This window comes from Lutjanus erythropterus, chromosome 14 (assembly GCF_056507025.1).
Source record: "Lutjanus erythropterus isolate fLutEry1 chromosome 14, fLutEry1.hap2, whole genome shotgun sequence".
Classification (NCBI taxonomy): Eukaryota; Metazoa; Chordata; class Actinopteri; order Lutjaniformes; family Lutjanidae; genus Lutjanus; species Lutjanus erythropterus.
This window is the reverse complement of record NC_139330.1, coordinates 24,794,308-24,811,217: the sequence shown is the minus strand read 5'-3', so window position 1 is coordinate 24,811,217 and position 16,910 is coordinate 24,794,308. Positions and strand designations below refer to the sequence as shown.

The window sequence follows — 16,910 nt, the reverse complement described above, 5'->3', positions numbered from 1 at the left end:
ACAGGATCTAAGTACTTTTTTCTTCTCTTGATTATTATGTAGAGGAGGCAAAGAGGCCAATTCAGACAAAGATATAGAAAAGGAGATGAAAGAACGGACACAAAATTTAAATAAATGCCACCACTTTCTGCAGAGTCAAGTCTCGGTTGGCTTGCTCTGGTTTTACCTGTCTGGCAGCAGGCTGGAAGCTGGACTCATAATCCGAGGAGTTGAGGAGCCACAGCGGGGAAACTATCTCTACGGCCCGGTTAGCTCGGTCCAGTAAGCTGTACAGCCCCGCTGACAGAGGGACATGGGATGTACCATTGTCTAAGAAGGAGATGTCCTCTGGGATATTCTCCACGAGCACTACGCTGTAGAAAATAATGAGAGAACAACTGAGTAAATAAGAAACATAATGATGCAAGACAGAAGCCATCATTAGGCTGAGACACAGAGACCTGTAATGGAAAAATCCGGCAAGGTTCATGTTCTTTCACAAAGCAATTACGTGTTTGCATTAGTGGCAGAAGTATTATGAGCCTCCAAAATGAGATTATGTTCTGTCCCTTTCACTACTCTGTGACAAATTAACTAACAGCACCCTTCCTCCTCTTTCTCTGGATCGTTAGCTTAATGAGAGTTTTCAAGATTTTTAGACCACAAAGATCCCATTAACCACCATTAGATCTTGCACAGGTTGCCTCTGGCAGGAGCTGAGAATAACTGAAGGTTGACATGCAGAGCCGTCAGCAGTTTCAATTACACCTAGTCAGGGAAAAGTGACTCATTTTGACTGTATTTTTGTTGGTTTCTCATATACACAACTCCCTGCCCTATCATATGGTGCACTTTAATGTAATCATCAGCAGTATGGGGTTATATACTGTAGATGCAGCAAGCACCATATAATGAAATCATATACAGAGGCAATATCAATCTACTGTATGTGAGAGTCAGTGGGTTGCATGGAGAATAGAGTAACAGTTTCCCCAAGATTATCTACTTATGATTCAGGGCAGGCAGGTATTTCAGTAACACTTTATGTAATGTCATTACACTGTCTTAACCATGCCACGACCCCTGTCATGAAGGGGTTTTTATGAATGTTTGTGCCTGTTGTCATTAAGTGTCATTTGGTCAATGATGTCATTTTTCAATCCAAAGTTTACATTGTGTAGGATGTTTTTGTCATGACAACTTGAAAATAACCAACAACTTGACTTTAATCAAGACTGTATGACCTGTCATTGTTTTTGTCATGACAACTAGACATTATTGAACTTTGGTACCATACTCTGTCATCAAACTGGCCTTGTAAGATTTAATAACATCTTTATGACAAGTCCAAAATGTACCATTTTACTTGAAGTCAAGGAAAATATTCATGACAGATTTAAAATGGTCTCATGACCAGTGTCAAACCAACTACATATGATAGTTTAATGTAAAGTTATAACATAAAGCTAAACAGGTTTGATAATGTGAAGTTGTTATTACAAACAGGTTAGGTTGTCTTGGTTGTCATAATAAAGAAATTGACTAATGTCAAGGTGTCATAACCAAGACACCTTAAACAATATCAACGTTTCCTTACGAATGACACAGCTGACCAAATGACTCTAAATGAAAACATTTATAAAGATCTTCTTCATAGTCATGACAGGTGTCATGACATGGTTATGACAGTGTAATGACAGTCTTTTGCACCACCCTTCAAATTAAGTGTTACTGGTATTTCTCTTTGTCATACAACTGTGCCACCAAGCTTCCACCAAGTTAAATGATGGGGGAAATGTTCTCAGTGATAGTTAGTTGTTTTGCATTATATTTTGTATATACAGTTTATCGTTCTAAATTTCTCAGGACTCTCTGTCAGGGTGTGATGTCAAGTTATCTGGTTAACCATGACTCTGAGCTCTCCTTAATGTGTCTCCTTTTCCTGTTTTACCCCCACCAGGATGCCTGAAAATGACATGAGCATTAGCGCTGGAGTCAACAGATTGAATTAGCCGTGGCAGCCCCAGGTCTGCAGCCACACAGAACCAGGCTATTACCAAGCTTCAGTGCTCACCACATTCTCTCTGTATGTGGCTTCAGCATCGATTTCTGCCAAGTGGATATTCAGACAGAATAAAGGGTGGGGAGGGTGTTCAGTGAGGGTGAACAGCTCAGACATAAATTCTGTGGCACCGCCAGGGTTGATTAAGTCCATAGACAACATGCTGTCCATGAAACTGTCAGATCCACATCTGCATGAGAATTTACTCAGTTCCACATGAGGGAATGAATCTGATAAGGAATGTTATGGTAAATATATTTTAGTTTGGTGATCACTAGGTTGAATGTGGAGATAAACGGTGACAGTCTGACAGATAGACTTTTGCATTTTGCACAAACTTTGTGGCCATTGCAGGTTCTTGTAATAAGAAAGTGAGGTGTTTGCAATCTGCAAACTCACTGCTAGATACTGCTAAATCTTACCCACTGGTCCGTCTCCATTAGCTTGTGTAGTAACGTAGGGTGTTTTTGTTGTGGTTTTATACTGACTTTTCCTCTCAGTCAGCTGAGAAAAAAGATAAAATTTATTTTGGTACTGAACTGCTGTATATTCACCTTTTATTGGAATCTTGTTCATTATGTTATTTTTGAATAAATTATTTATTTTTCCACTTTTACTTATTTTAAGATTTTTTAATTTCTTCAAATGTCGCTTAGTCTGGGCTGGCGGACATCCTGTCAAGAGCTCTGTGATACAAAATGGATCTTAGCGCGCGGAAGTCAGAGCACAGGGTCAGCCAAACTGTGACAGCTCGGGGTCTAACGAGTGCGTCCCTCAAGGGCACACTGGCGAGAGCATGAGCTGTAGGTGATAATGTACTGGCTTCACATCGAGAGGCCAGTTGCCAGCTCGCAGCTTGAAAATGTATTTCTGGCTAAAGCAAAGCTACGTCAGGTTTTGGAAAGCAGCCAAGGGTCAAGCTGTAGGACTCACACCCTCTGTGATCACTACATGCCGATTTCTCCTCACGGAAATGACATTCAATATGTTTAATGATGCAGAGTTTGGGAGAATCACATGTAAAGTTGGCTCATATGTTTCTGAGGGTTTTATTTAAGTGGGTATTTACTCGCACCTTATTTTACAGTAAGCAGTACTTTCTATTAAAGACTTTCTATTCTTTCTATTACACAAAGACTAGAAATACTATGTTCTTTATTACACAGTAGACAAACATGAGTATGCCCTGATTAGACACTGTACACCTAACTACACTAAAATGACAATCTTCTTTATCAGATAGTATTAGATCCTTTATTAGACCATTATTTAGACTCAGACAGTGAGTAGGGACACATTACAACAGAACTTTACTGTCCTCTAAGAAAGTTTAATAAGGGTCTAACAGTGGGAAACAATACACTTTAGTTTACAGGACACTTCACAATCAGATTTATATATGTGAATGTACACTATAATAATTTTTCTTTCTTTTATAACATGGAAATGAGCACTGGCACACTGTATACTGACTCTCTTTGATTCAATAAAACATTCTTCAAACTCTAGTTTAGAGAACAGTTCTGCTGTTATGTGTCCCTAATTGCCCTCTAATGAAGTCTAATAAAGGTCTAATAAAGGGTCTAATACTGTTTAATAAATAACATATTATTTCTAGTTTTTGTCTAATTTGATACGCAGTACACCTTGCTGCTTCTTTTTAATGTACTGTAAATTTAAATGTGACCAGATATTTTTCCATTTGTCACTCACAAAGTTTGAGGACTGAAAACTGAGAGTGAGTCAAAATGAAAAGTGAGTGTAAAAAGGTACAAAGAAGCCAATATAGCAAGCTGTGATAAAATTATAGAGAAGATTAATGTTTACATCACACAGCGCAGAGTCTCCTTTGTTCTGAAAAGACAGCAAAAACTAGGCCAGCTACAGCAAACACTTCACAGTGAAGGAAAACAAGGATGGATGGAAAACAGGAAGAGGAGCACAAGTAATCTTATTCTGAGAGAAATCCTCTCAGTCCACACTAATGGCAGTGCAGTATGATGAATGCTGATTCTGAATAGTTTAAACAGCCAGACATGCTTTGGTATTAAAAGTGGAGGAGGAGGGAGGCAGTCGTTTCAGCCTGCAAGGGATTCATCGATTTCTGCAGTCTGTGGTGTCCACTGCTGGTCCCCCTCCTTTGTAACCCATCTGTGCACTCAAGGGTGTGATTCAGCCCCTGCAGCCAATACCTAAGTGGTGTAAACTTCACGGTATGTGTGTACACACATGAGACAGAGAGTGTGTGTGTGTCTGAAGGTAACTCTCTGAATGATAATGGTTTCACATCTTCACAGTGTGGCAGGTAAGAACTCTGATTTATTCTCCTAACTCTCCCTCCTGGTGTTTTATTCCAAAAGAGCAGGACACAAGGACATATTTCACACCATTACAGGACTGTCAAGATTGAGGCAAGTTTACATGCTAAACAAACTATAAACATCATATAGAAATCACCACCGCATGTTAAGATGTAGTGCCAATTACATGCAAATGCTGGTGCCACTGTGCCTGCTGTAACACACTTAGGGTAACAGCATGGGCTCATGCTGAAAATCACAGTGTGCCGGAGAGAGAGGCCCTGACATCTGATATAAATTATCCACCCTCTCATGTGCTGCCCTGAGCTCTGGGTGTGCAGCAGCAGCAGCAGCGAGGAGGAGGACATTAATATGGGTATCACAGGAGCTGCTGCTGCTCTGCTCCCTGCTCGCTGTTCATCTTAGAGGTAAATGTTAAGTTCAGTGATTCATCAGTTACAACCAAAACAATGTAGTCAAGGTAAACACACTTGATATGTAAACGTCTATCTATTATCTGAAACGTGAGATTTTTATTTTAAAATGATCCCCAGTGTTTTATGCAAATGAATGTAGACTGCAGGTGCTTAGCTGATTACATTATTCCAAGTCTGTCACGACTGCTGTCCTGGGTGTTTCCTCACATCTTGACTGATGGCCAATAGTTTGCCTTGACTGATTATATATAAATATTTTATGGTAATTTCAAAGTTCTAAAAATCGAAACTTGAAGACACTTTTTTTTATTTATTTTTCATGACTACTCAAGGCCCACCTGCAAAGCTTTCATGGCCCACTCTTTTGGGAATCACCTAGCCTATATTATATACCTTGTTGTTTATCATATAGTGGTTACAGAGTCTCAGAGACATCAATGCCAGGCTACCTTCACTTCAGTCTGTTTATGAAAGTTGTTTGGTTAGTTCAGTAGCCTTTTTCATTTTTTTTTTAGTTTCAGTTGTTTATGAAATCAGAAATTGTGTTAGTGGGGTTTTGTAGTTGTTTTCTAAGTGGATATTTAGGCATCACTGAATTGCATCACACAGACTAGTTCCTACACACAGATTATTTGTTACTAACTACTGACACCTACTAACTGCCAGGTGTAATGAACTAGCTAGCTGTCTGCAGCTCCGAGTCTGCATCACACTTTACTTATCAACCAAAAAGTGATGGTTCTCACTGTAAAAACTGCACTCTGTTTGATCAGGGCACATAAGTAATGATTCAATCGTCAAACACTTAAAAAAATGTTTATTCAAACTGCGAATACTCTATTTCTTGGGCGCTGGCGGCACTACTCCTATGGTTAGTTCAGTATCTGCCTGTCCTGGCATTGTTGCTGAATCATTTGGATTTTTGTTTGTGGGCTTAAACCAAATGACATTTAGAGCGTTTTTACTGTTGCAGACAAACTTACAATGTTGGTATAAAACCATGAGAGAGTTTTACCTCAGTTCCATCACCAAATCCATTAGATGGAGTAAGAGTTAGCAATTGCAGGGAGAGTGTGTGTTTTCAGTGCAATGGGCTTTCAGAAATGGGACATTTTTTGGACTACTGGGGTTTTGTAATATTGGCCAAACAGAACAATGGCATGGCACCATCTGAACAAATAGAACTGATCATTTATTAATACATGACTCATTTAGAGTAAAAGAGTAAAAGAGATAAAATGCAAAACATTCGATTTGTTTGAATTAATTTGACAAGAATATGTATTAGTTTGAATTTGTTTGAACTCAACTTTAAAAAAAAAAAAATGATAGCCCTAAAGAATCTCACCACCACTTTCAAAAAACTGGTGGAAAGACAAACATTTACACTCTAAAATGTTTTAAAATGTATCCCGAGGCAGCCGACTGTTCAGGAGGTGCTAAAAGCTACACAATATTTGGGGATTTAGCAAATCTGGTTCTCTGAGCATTGCTTCAGTCCTCCACAAGGCAACTGTAGATCGATACTAACCTGCTCATCAGCTGTCTGACATCAGGCAATTACACATGTACATCAGGGATACATCAGACTGTCATTTAGATACAATCAGATAAGAGGGTATAAAGTACCACTTCGCTGAAGCAACCGCATTACACACACTGTTATGTAAGCCTAAGAGGAATCATGTTTTACTGCAATTATAGCTGAAGTTGTTCATATTCAGAGGGGAAAATATAAATGAAACTAATTATGTGTTTGATGCACAACCCATCTCAGGTCTCCTGTCCCTGTGTTGCAAGCATTAGCATTATTCATCATGCAGACAAAAACAGATTAAAGGGAAATCTACATAACAAAACCAGCTTTGTGTGACATGTCTAAATTACAACATCGCAAACAAAAAAGCTGCTGATTCATTGTTTGGGCTGCTACAAGCCTCAGAGAGAGTTGTTTTTGTACTGTGAAAGGAGAGTAATGGCTGCAAAGCAGAGCTGTATTTAGATTATTCAGAAGACACAGTCTCAGATTTCATTTGTAAGTTAATCACTGGATCATTTTCAAAGTATGAATGCTTGGTTTAATAAATGACAATGACTGAAAGGGGCTTTACATGCATTTCCTTTGATGAATTACGAGTACCTTTAGGAATTTAAGTGAGCATAAGGAAGCCTCAGCGCACCCCATTATAAATGTGTCAGTCTCAGTAATTTATCACTTTTCTTATTTTGCACTGCAACTTTCTTTGAGCAAAACACTTTATGACATCATTAATTATGTTACACTCGCACACCTCATGGGTCGTTCAAATGATGCATGTCACAGTAAAACTTCATCATTAAATGCATGGGAGATAAATAACAGCATACACTTGGAAAAATTATAGCACACATTTCTGAAATTTGTGAATCCTGATCTGACAAGCTCTCCATCACTACAGACAGCAAGCTAATAACAGCTGATGAATCTATTCATCTCTCGCTCATTCCAACCACAAATCTACCCTGATATCCTTTTTTCTTCTCCCTCCATCTGGTTCACCCACCATGCCGCTCCTTGTCCTTGTATTTTTCTCTCATTCTACCCTCAAGCTTTAGGGATCCTTCAGAGCAGGAGTCCAATTCAGCTTTACAAGTTGGGATTACACTTTCAGCCTTGAGTGGAAAAGAGGGATGCCTGATGGAGTTTTCTGAAAGGTTATTAAATGTCTGATTTGGGGGAGAGGAGGGAGAAGGAGTAGATGGACACAGACATAAAGAAAGCGAGAGAGGGGGGAAGTAATTCAAGGCTGAATGGTAAATTGGATGATAAGAGTCTAATGGAGGGGAACCAGTAGGAAGCGGAGAGCAGAGAGAGCAGGGACTGCTGTATCAGAGAAAACGACTGCTGATCAGCCAGTTTCACTCTGGACACCAGGACACACTGCAGTGGTTTCCAGACTTTCTGTCTGAGGATCCATATTCTTAAAACTTCTTGAAACAGACTGTAGATAGTTGCTAAAGTCCGGTGAAAAGTAACTTCACGAAGAGCCTGGTAATCATTTAGGGCAGTGAGGGAGGCTTTAGTAGGATCGGTTTGAGAGAAGAATAAGTATAAGCAGTCTATAAATTATTGCAAGCAATACCATGAGGTCTGCAGCCTCTACACTACAGTTTATATATCTTGTGCCAGTGAATTAAACCTGCTGGACTGCAGCATTGCACACACTGGGATTGCTTTATGGTTTATCACTGAGCTACAATAAAACTACTAGAGTTTCTAGCAGTTCACCATATTTAGATGGTGTCCGTTTCTCTCTGATGTCACACCGAGGGAGGGAAGCTCAGATGTGTTACTGCTGTGTTAGAGGTAGAAGTGAAAACACAATGGATAGTGAAAATCTGGAGGAGCATCAGGCCATATTTCAAGCTAAAACAACATATCTAATGAACAATTAGCTGCCATGAGATAATACCTAATGTTAGCATTAGCCAGCTTCTAGCTAATGTGATCATTTGATAGTGTTACATGATATACACACAATTTCTGACTTACAAAAGGCATAAATCAATTCTGAAATATAAAACCATTTATGCCTTAACAATCATATTATGTAACACTATCAAGTAGTAACATCCGCTAGGAGGTGGATACTGCTAACTAAAGCCAGGAAACGATCCAATCAAGCTTTAAATATGGCTCGATGTTCCTACAGATTTTCATCCATTATATTTTCAGTTGTTGATCAATCGGAAGGTGGTGAAATGAAATGTCCTAATGGTATCTGAGCGTCCCACCCTGAACATGATGTCAGAAAAAAATAAAAAATTTAAAAATAGCTGCCACGTGAATGTGGTGAGCAGCAGCTGGTGGAATTAGAGAACTGCTAAAAGGTCAAAATTTCACACAGTGCAAGGCCAAATGTGTTGAAGAAAATGTGATTTTAAAGGATCAGTGGCATCTAACAGTGAGTTGTCAGATTGCAAACACCTTGTTAAATGTATAAATTAATTATTACATAAATTGTTTGTGGTTCTGCAGTTCTCACCTGCAGTTTCTGCTACAGTTCTCCTCCGTGATCCCGTCTTCGTCTTCGCCCCAAATGTCCACAGCTGAGAAAATCAGGGCCACCAGCACGGCGAAGCAGCACACCAAGGCAAAGATCACGATGCACTTCTGCTGAGACTGCAAGCAGACAAGGAGACTGACATTGATTTTCGCTGCTTTTCTAGTCTTCAATCGTACTGTAAAAACAAGGCCAAAGTGCCCCAACCTTGGCTCCTATTAGCTGACTGCTCCCTGGCTGATTTAATGCACAGCTCAGCAGGTCATAAGATGATATAAAGGGAATTTAACACAAACATGTGAACATATGACCTCGCAGGTTCACGCTCTCATATAAGAAACATGAGGCAGGAATGATGAGAAGAAAGGAAAGACTGTGGAGGGAGTCGAAAGCAAGGAGAGAGACAGAAAAAAGAAAGAGAAAACAAAGCAATCAATAAAAATGACACATAAAACAGCTTATTTTTTTAAAATCTATTTGGATAAAATCCAAATGATCTCTGCATTGTTGTGAAGGAGGTAAGGGTGACCATGTTCTATAAGGGCAGTAAAGATGTGATCTAAACTTCTCTCTTTCCGTCTTTCTCTCTCTCTTTCTTTTCTCTCATGCAGTTTTTAAAGTATGTGGGACCCATGTATTAAACACAGCTATTTTGGTGTAAAAGCATGTTTGAAATGTACCCAAACACAATATTTATGTGAAAGAATAATATTGTTTTTCAAATAAATGATGAACTGCAAGAATTAAGTGTGAAATTTAAGAAAACAAGCAAACTCACAATTACCAGTCAAGATTGAAATTGAAAAAAAAAGAATCCTGGTAATTTGAGAATGGCAAGTCATTGTTTTAATTTGAAACTGTAAGTTACAATGATGCAGAAATATGTTTCCTCAATTACAGTAAGTAAGATACATTTTCTTGCACGGATAATGTAAAATAAGAATAAGAAAAATAGAAATAAGAAAAATAAGAAATTGAAACATCAAGTCATTAAAGCTCCAATCAACAACTTAAAACAACTTAAAAAATCAGGTTGAGAAAACTAAAACATTTTAGTCAAATCAACTTAGTGAACTTTAATTTCTGATTTGAAACAAAGGCCTTCTTCAAATTGAGATAACTTGTATTTTCAAGGCAGTAGGAGAATTTGCATTTCCAAGTTAAACCAACTTGAAATGTCTTACAGTGTTGTAGCCTTTTTAATAGTCTTGTTTATTGTATATTTGGTCAACAAAATAATGTATGTTCATAGGACGGATTCAAAAGTGGGATTTTGATCAGATTATACAGGAGGTAAACCATACTATTATTGTGTTTTTGTCCAATTTCAAGGTGGCTGTCCAACAGATTTTCTGTGGCTTGCAGTACCAATTAAGAAAGATCTAAACTGGTAGCATTATTGCTTTGTTTTATTTGTTGCTGGCCACAAATCTTTCCACCAAAATGTGGTTTTGGCTCATTTATTGGTGACCAATTATGTGAAAGAAAATACAATATCTGTAACTCATCAGTCAAACAGCCCCTCTGGGTGCAAAATTACTCTCCAAAATCCATTATTCTTGACAGGAAGTTGGAAAAGCTTCCTACTACAATTATTTCCTAGGGGATTTGTGGACCTTTGGAGGACACACGTATTAGAGATATAAATAAATATATCACAACTGTAGGTTACAGCTGATAAATTATACATTTTTGCATTCACAGCAGATTTAAATGCACCACCTGTAATAATAAATGACCCTCAGGAGCAGCAGAGCATGAAGTCTCACCAGTTTAGGAATTTCGTCTTTATATTGGGTAAAAGTTTGACAATGGAAAGGTTATTTTGCATGTCCTTGCTTCACGACCTCTTTCATAAAGCTGTGCCTTGCGTTTAATTGAGGACATTTCCACTGTATTATGTCTAAGAGTGTAACACCTGGGCCTTGAGAAGGTTAACTACGTGTCACCTTCATGTCATTGACTCACCGACTCTAAGCTGCAGTGTCAGCTCAGGTCATTTACATGCTTGTGCTGCTCAGGTGGTGATGAGAGGACTCTGAGAGGGACTTAAATTTCTCTGTTAAGCTTGAAAACTAAGAAAAGACCTTTTTCACCATCCTGTCTCCTGCAATTATGTTTAAACACTACTACTTTATGCATTTTGAAAGCAGTCCAATGGCAACATTTTGTCATTCAAGACAATGTTTTATTCTTGTACCACACAAAAGTTGTATGACACTTTGGTTAAACGTCTTGTGAGTCAGTCCAGTGAGCACCAACCAGGATTTCAACATTGATAGAGAAAGAGGAACAATATTGATTACCGTCATGACATTTCTCATTTTTCATTGGTAAGTGAAATCTTATTGACATGAAAATGTGATTTCAGTGCATTTAATGCAACATCATAATGGGTGAAGTTCTAAATGTTGAATAAGAAATTGCACTCACTGATGTAGCTTAATGCACATGTCCGAGTACTTAGGCATATCGTTTACAGGACGTTGTATGGACGTGCAGCGTTGGGAGAAGAGCCTCTCTGTCAGAAGGCTTTAGGAATTCAGGAGATGTAATATAAAGAGCACTCACAGTCCTCCATCCAGGAGTCTGGGGTCTGGAGAGGCAATGTTCATCTTCTGGCTTTCAACAGAGAAATTTAGACGTGTTTCATCACTGCCTCAATGATAAACTGTTATTTGGACTTGGAAATTTTAATGTTCAGTCAATTTCTTCAAATAGTTGGTTAAAAACTTTCACTTTTGAACACATTCTGAATGTCTTTTCACCATTTTCAACAGAAGAATACTCACTGTTAAACTTTTGATTATCCTTAATCAAGTGTTTTAAGCGCCTAAACCTAGGCTGAAAAAAAAAAAAAAATGCTGGAATTGTTATGAGCAGATATTGCATGGATGGAAAATTTATGTCATTATGTTGATGAAAATGTAATTTGGGCGGCATTATGGTCTATGAGGCAGGGTCGTTTTCGAAGCACACTGTACATTTTGACTTGTCACAACAGAAAGGACACTGGTGTAACTAATAACATTAATTATGGCTCTTCTGTATTTATTTGTCCCTATAAGCCCTGTCAGTGAGCCAGCAGGGCCCAGAAATATGAACACATAAATGGAATACACTTATTATTAATGTCATTAAATACTAACGTGTTTTCCTGCACGTCAAAATATCTGCAGTGAAAGAAGATCTATTAAACATCTCTACTGAAGAACTGAGACCTGCATATTGATTACATAGATACTTGATACCACTATTATACTACAGTAGTCTGAGGTTTAGAGATATAAGCTTTCATGTTTTTAAAGTCATAACACAACCACTTCTTCCTATTTTAGGATGTAAACAGAGAATTTTTATCTACCACCATTAAACAAATATGTAGTTTACTTTGCATTTACATTTTTATCCGACATGGACTTAAAGCGAACAACACAGTAAGCGTTGCAGCCTCAGGACATCCTCACTCATGTTTCCAATATAGTGAGATGCTGATGTGCAGTAGATTTGACCCAGTAACTGGGAAATACCCCAACTGTTTGTAAAACAATAACAAATGTATCCTGATCCCTTTGAAACGCACCAGAAGAGCCAAAAGTAATTATCCTTGAACATTAGCACAGTCAGCTAATTCCATTCATTATCCTCAGAGACAAATCTCATATCATACACCATCGACCGACAAACACAAAGCCTTATTTTATTGTGTTTATTGTAGCTAAACACATTCATGTCCATAGGTCCTCATGTGGGAATTAAATTAATCTACCAGTCAGTCAATAAGGCGTCCCCAGTGGACCAAAGAGATGCTGGTGGGGACATTCAGCTTCACTCTCTCATCCTCACACAACCATCTGTCTGAGCTGATGTCTGACATGAGAATAGAGGTTTCTATTTCTTGGCAGCGCTGCACAGTGGAATATTATACCTACTTCCTATGTACAGTTTGCTCATCCAGCTCGTTCACTTTTAATCCTCTGTGTCTCATTCTGGTGCCTAAATGATCTGAAAGGGTGACAGCAGCATGAAGGTGACATAAATGACTTCCTGGCAGCTGGTTAACATCACTGATTGGTGAAAAAATGTGACTGAGGGAAAACAGAAACATTCATCTCTACCTCTGAACATCTGCTGCCGAACAACCCGAGGTGCTCAACAAAAGCTTGCTCAGCAAATTCTCACAGGATAAATGGAGGTTAAATCCCGTCCATCAGTCATCTGCTGGACCTTATACCGGATGTAAATATGAAGGAAGGTCTACCTGCAGGAGAATCAAGCTTCTCATATTTCCTAACAGCTGCTGCATCGTGGTCGGATGTGTGTGCATTATGGCAGCTATATGAAGAGGTCAGACTCAAAGTGTGCTGTAGGGACGGTGTTACCTGACACTGGAGCATAGCTCAGGATCAATACACCTTCAATTACAAAGGACTGCCTCACAGTAACTGTTTCAAAGTGCAAAGAATGTTTAAATGTAATACTCACAAAATGTAAAAAAAAATTAAAAGCAGTAAAAAATAATTTTCCTCTTACCTGTAGTGCGTTTTTTTTTTTTTTTTTTTATCATCTAGATAGGTTTGGTGGGATTCGCAGTTTTTTCCTGCCTTCTTTCCAATATAATGGATTTCAATGGCAGAAAACAACCCACCATTCAAACTCCTTTCGTGAGCCATGCCTTGCAGGGGATTGTTGCAATTGGCACAGTACTGCTAACTGTGCTGTATCTGTTGTTAGCTAGTTAGCCCAGTTAACAGTCCTGTCAGACTGGGAAACACCTTTACAGACCAGTGACAGAGGCCAGTTTGATGACTGGGAATACCGTACTGAGGTGATTTAATGTTACAGCGTCTCAAACCAGGACTCCGAGGTTCAGGCATGTCAGGGAGGCTTGAAGATTTTGAGGAGCGAGTTTTTAACTTCACGAGTTAATTTGTAAGTATACATCATCCATCGTGTTGATAATAGTGAGTATTTGTTTTTGTGGAGCTGGGAGTCAGTTATTCCAGAGTTTTGAACAAGACTTGTGTGAGGTTATACTTTCAAAATATTCTGTTGTGCTGACACATACCACTTCTTCCATTGGCATTTAGCAGGTAGCATGCTTTGTGCTCCAAAAATATATATTTAAATTTAACATAAATGTGCGACGACTAGTTGACTATGGGCTTGAAATAACGACTAGTCGACTAGCAAAATCTTTAGCTGGGGAGCCCTAAAAAAAGTACATTTGAAAAACTCAATAGCAATGTCTCCTTTCAGAAAACATGACCTGGTTATTCAAGACAATCCACAGACCATTTCATATAGGAACTGTTTTCTTTTTACCATCAGTAGATAATGATAAGTAAGATAACTTGGCATTTCACTCGCATCCCACATTTCTAAATAGCATTATAGGCCAGGAGAAAAATATGTATTTTTGATTTTGCTGCAGAAATCTCAAAAGCAGGACCTCCCACAGCATGTCTTTGTAGTTTTGGTGAACTGGCCCTTTAAGCATGCATTTGTGTTGTAGTTTATGGTAAAACAGCGCTGTCTATCCCTCCCATACTGCTGCTTCACAACAAACTGACAGTCATCATCATCACTAACGCAATAATAACTCTCAACTCAACATATGAATCCCTCTTGACTTCTTGTCTGTTTACAGTTCATACACACTGACATATGCTGGAAAATTCCACCAGAAGCAGATAGCCTTGAGTGACTTGCAAAAAAGGAGTCATAAATAACAAGATTTAGTGAGATTGCTTGCTGTCTGTTTTAAAAAAGCTCCACAGAGTCCATCTAAAAAAAAGGGCTGTGCAAGGTGGATGGCATGGTGCCAAACTCACACACGCACTCAAACAACCACAAAGTCGCTGTTACCGTGTCTCTCCCTCTGCTTGTGTTGCACTTTCTTTGCAGAGAGAGGTGAAGGCCAGGACACAGAGGGTGGATGTTTCTATCCTCAGATGAGAGACTGAACTTCTAAACTGTCTGCCCTTCTTTCTGATATTCTGTCAAATCTCTTGTTTTAAGATCGCCCTGTGCCATCTGCTGAAGGATTGGCTCATTATAATCATCTACAAGTGAGATGTAAATCATGCTTTGCAGAGTTTGTAGTGATTGTTTGAAGTTGGCGCTATTTTTTTTAATACCCCAGTTTGGTTTGTGCTTCTCTGTCACCATATAGTGCACTGAAGCAAAGCAGAGGGACAGTAGAAATATTGCAGAGAGCTGCTGGTTTGTGAACATGATACAGAAATAATACAGACCCTGCAGCTTTGGAAGCACATTTAAGGAAATTGTAAGTGCGCCTACATAGAGAGCAGAATGAGTTCCTTCACAGTTCAGCCTGAGAAAAGTGTCAGGGACCCAATTATCCTCTTATGAGTGTTTCCTCTGTATCACGACATGGTGAGAACAAGGAGTCGTGCTGCTCAGAGTTCCTGCACACCAACATCACAACAGAAGTCTGGAAGAACTGTGATCAACACGTCCTGGTCTAATTTGTCTTACGAGTGCTTGGAGTGCTGCAGATGTTGCGTGGCTGTTAGGAGGATGTGTAGAGCATAATATCACCACAAGCCTGGTGGCAGAGTGAGTTTTTTTTTTTTTGGCATTTCAACAGACAGTCTTGCTTTTAGTGCAGCCAGTTTCCCTCCGTGCACACAGATGTTTGTGGAGAAGAGAAGAGAGAGAAAAAGTAGAGGGAAAGAAGAAAACATATCACAGTTGAGGGTTTTGTCATTGTATTGGATGGGGAGTAGAGCATGACACCGATTGGGTCAGGACTGACTGATAATCAGTCAGTTATATCAGTCAATACTGCACCAGAGACTGAATAACTATCCATCTTCAAACCATCATTGACCTACTGCTTGTGGACAAAATTGTCACACTGGAAAATCAAACTTTCATACTGATGTTGCACCAAGCTATTTTTTTTTTAAATTTATAGCCTGTGAATTCATAGCCCGCTGCTGGTGACTTCAGGCTTTACATACATCACACACCAGTAGTCCTGGCTATTAAACAGATCAGGTCTTTGTACTGAGTCAGGTCAGAGGACTTCATCTACATCACAAGCAACATTCTCCCTCGCAAGACAACGGGGTGAAAACCCCCTGTGCCTGATGAAGACTTGACAAAACTCCAAGAATATCACTGCAGTCACTTGTAGAATTTCATCTGGTATATGGGTTTCAGCCAGTGACAATGTAGGCATTTACTGTAAGAAATGCTAGTTATTATTTGTTAATTTTTGTAAATAAAGCTTGGCATTGCAATTAGTGCTGCTTTCCGAAGGAATGCAAGAGATTTTTCTGTATTTTTTAATGTTGTGCTTCTGTAGAAAACTGTGTCTTAGCATGTGTGTTGTGTTTGGAAGGTCAACACCAACAAATCCAGAATATGTGAATTTAGGAAATAATCTTTTTTCAATACAGTCAGACTTTTTGGAGTTATTGGAATTGTTTGGATCTCACAGAAACTCTGTTCAGCATTCTCCCTCAGCAGTGCCAGTGAGACTGACAGGTGCTACTAGCTTAAATTCTGATGTGAAGTTTGTGGACTTAGAGGCTAAATCTGTCCATGCAAATATCTTAGTAGTAAACTAGGTTTCATTACAGAGGAGTTCTACTGACCTGACTGACTGAAGTTTTTCAGTTACTAGTCAGACCCCACGTGTTTCCAGGGAAACTGAGATAACAGTTTTCATTTTCATTTTCAGTCCTGACTACATCATTGTTGTGCGAATAATGAAAGCACAACCTCTCATGCAACATAGCTAAAAGCTAATGAGTGGACCTTTGAGGTGGGATGCACAGACCATCATGTTTAAAGATGCTGGTGATTTTGTCCTGAAGATGACGGACTTGAAAGACGAGCATCCTTTGAACACAGTGTCATTAACCAGCATCCCCACTGAGGAAGAGGTGAAGATCGTTGGATGGCGGCCAAGACAGGACCTTGACTGACGGGATAAAACCATCCCACTTTGATCAGATCATCTGGCTGCTGGCTGTACCTTGACACCATTTATTTTAATCACAAAAGGATTTTAACAAGGCGTGAGATCACCTATCTGCCCCTCTGCAAGTGACTT

At 39.0% G+C, this 16,910-nt stretch overlaps 1 protein-coding gene across 1 annotated transcript in view; it reads right to left on the bottom strand.

Moving 5' to 3' along the window:
- Positions 1-16,910, bottom strand: part of LOC146315618 (inactive phospholipase D5-like) — a 76,198-nt gene that overhangs the window by 11,742 nt on the left and 47,546 nt on the right. Inside the window, exons 2-3 of the mRNA XM_084736560.1 lie at positions 8,804-8,940; positions 167-353 (exon numbers count right to left, since the gene is read on the bottom strand). Of these exons, the coding sequence (XP_084592686.1) occupies positions 167-353; positions 8,804-8,940 (324 nt within the window). The remainder of the gene's footprint in view (positions 1-166; positions 354-8,803; positions 8,941-16,910) is intronic.